This window comes from Octopus bimaculoides, chromosome 2 (assembly GCF_001194135.2).
Source record: "Octopus bimaculoides isolate UCB-OBI-ISO-001 chromosome 2, ASM119413v2, whole genome shotgun sequence".
Lineage (NCBI taxonomy): Eukaryota > Metazoa > Mollusca > Cephalopoda > Octopoda > Octopodidae > Octopus > Octopus bimaculoides.
Genome location: NC_068982.1, coordinates 93,639,389 through 93,641,774, shown reverse-complemented (window position 1 = coordinate 93,641,774; position 2,386 = coordinate 93,639,389). Strand labels below are relative to the sequence as shown.

The 2,386-nt window shown below is 33.2% G+C and overlaps 1 protein-coding gene across 2 annotated transcripts in view; it reads left to right on the top strand.

Moving 5' to 3' along the window:
- LOC106872158 (28S ribosomal protein S35, mitochondrial) overlaps positions 1-2,386 on the top strand; it is a 61,864-nt gene that overhangs the window by 10,377 nt on the left and 49,101 nt on the right. For both annotated transcript variants that reach the window (XM_052978473.1, XM_052978474.1), the window contains exon 3: positions 112-231. In XM_052978473.1, coding sequence (XP_052834433.1) covers positions 112-231 — 120 coding nt within the window. The remainder of the gene's footprint in view (positions 1-111; positions 232-2,386) is intronic.

Sequence of the window (2,386 nt, the reverse complement as noted above, 5' to 3'; positions counted from 1 at the left end):
GTGTGTGTATATATATGTATATATACATATATATGTATATATACTCTCTCATTCAATTTCTTTGAAAGTGATTATTATTTTTCTGTAACATTTTTTTTTTTTTTTTTTCAGGCTCTTCCACCTCGTTATCACAAAATGAAAATCACAGATGACTGGACAAATATTTGGCCGACAGCATCAACATTCAAATACTCTGCTATTCCATTTCCTGTTAGACAGGGTTTCATTGCGGTAAACATTGCATTTTCTTTTGATTTCACTAATTATTATATTATTAATATATATAACCTTTCAAATGACAAATTCCACATTGCAAACCAAATCTACCCTGGAAACAACATGAACTTCATGAGATTTCATTTACCTTCATCTATATTATTATAGTGGTGAGTTAACAGAATCTTTTTTCTGTTAAGCATCAGAAAAAATGCTTTATGGTATTTATTCTGATTCTTAACATTCTGAGTTCAAATCCTGCTGAGATCAAATTTGCCTTTCTTCCCTCCAGGATTGATAAAATAAAACACTAGTCAAGTATTGGTGTGTGGGTGGTTGGTTGACATAATTGACTTGCTTTCTCCCCTTAAAATTGCTAACCTTGTGATAAAATATGAAATAATTAAGATTTTAACATTTAAACTAGCCATACCAGGCCCAAATATTCTACATGTTTTACATTCAAACTAACCAAATTCGGCCTCACACTTACCATAAAATGTCATTATAAAATTATAATATCACATCATTGAAATCTAGAAGCAGAGAGAGACAATGTATGATTAATTCAAACCAATTTGAATAAATAAGCATTATGCTCAACAGAATAATCTGAATGCTTAAGAGTTAAGGCAACAAACTAGCAGAATTATTATGCCAGACATAATGCTGAGTGGCATTTCATTTAGCTCATTATGTTCAGAGTTCAAATCCTACCAATTCTGCATACTGGAATCAGTGGTTGCAACTAACACTCTACCACTACAATTACTGGCTTTGTGTCAAAATTAGAAAAAAATTATTATTATTATTCCATTTAATGTTACTTTGTCAAGTAACATTGCTCCAGAGGTCCTTTGGAGGAGCCCCATTTCAGCTCCTTGTATTTACAATCATGCTTATTATTAAGGTAGTGAGCTGGTAGAATCATTAGCACACTAGGCAAAATGCTAAATGGCATTTTGTCAGTGTTTACGTCCTGTATTCAATTTCTGCCAAGGTCAACTTTGCCTTTCATCTTTTTTGGATCAATTAAATAAGAACCAGTTGACCACTGGATTCAACATAATTCCTTCCCCAAAATTACTGTGTTGTGCTAAAAATTGAAATTATTATTATTATTAGTAGTAGTAGTAGTAGTAGTAGTAGTAGTAGTAGTAGTAGTAGTAGTAGTAGTAGTAGTAGTAGTGATGGTGGTGTCATTGTAGGTCATGAAAGATGAATTCTTTAGATTAATATTTGCCATATTTCTTGTCATAGTGTCTGTAAATTCTCTATTAATATTCCTTACATGCAGTTAAACAGTTTTTCTGCTAGTATCATCATCATTACTTAACATCTGTCTTCCATGCTGGTATGGGTTGAATGGCTTGACAAGAGCTGACAAGACTATGGCTCACACCAGGTTCCATAGTTTGTTTTGGCTTGGTTTGTACAAATTCAATGAACACTGAAATAGCAATACTGTAAAACCTACTTCCACATCCTTGAGGCTCCCACCAGTGTTCACTTATCCACTCACTTGTGCTACATACTGTCTCCTCAATGTATATCCCATCCTGTTTCTGCACTGTCCCTCAGTATACCTTATACTATAAGCTACATGACTAGTTTTACAGTTTATCTGTGAATTCACTCTACATACTATACAGTTGCCATCTGTACAGGGGGTCTCTTTCCATTCTTAACACATGTGCTAGAAAAGCAGAATGATTCAATTAATAAACTCAGTGTAGAAACAGTACTAAGATACATAACTGAATCAGTTTGCATATGAGAAAATGAACTCAATCACTGGGATAATATCAGTGTGTTACACACACAGGAAATGCACAGAAGAAAATGTGGAATAATGGTTATCTATATATATAAAAATGAGAATGTGTCTGTCTGTCTGTCTGTGTGAATCCCTAAAACTTGAGAACTACGCAACCAATTTCATTCAAATTTTACAGATGCCTTACTTAGGGTTCCAGTTGTGTTTTAGTCAAAAAAAATTTTAACTTCTTGCAGAGTTCGAGCCCACGGCAACATAATATCTCCTCCACTATTTAAGTATTACGTGTCAAAAGTGAAACAAAAACACTCATGTCAAATACTTTCACTTTAAAAATGAAACTATTCTACTAACTGAAACAATCACATTTCGATACTGTAATGACAGATACTT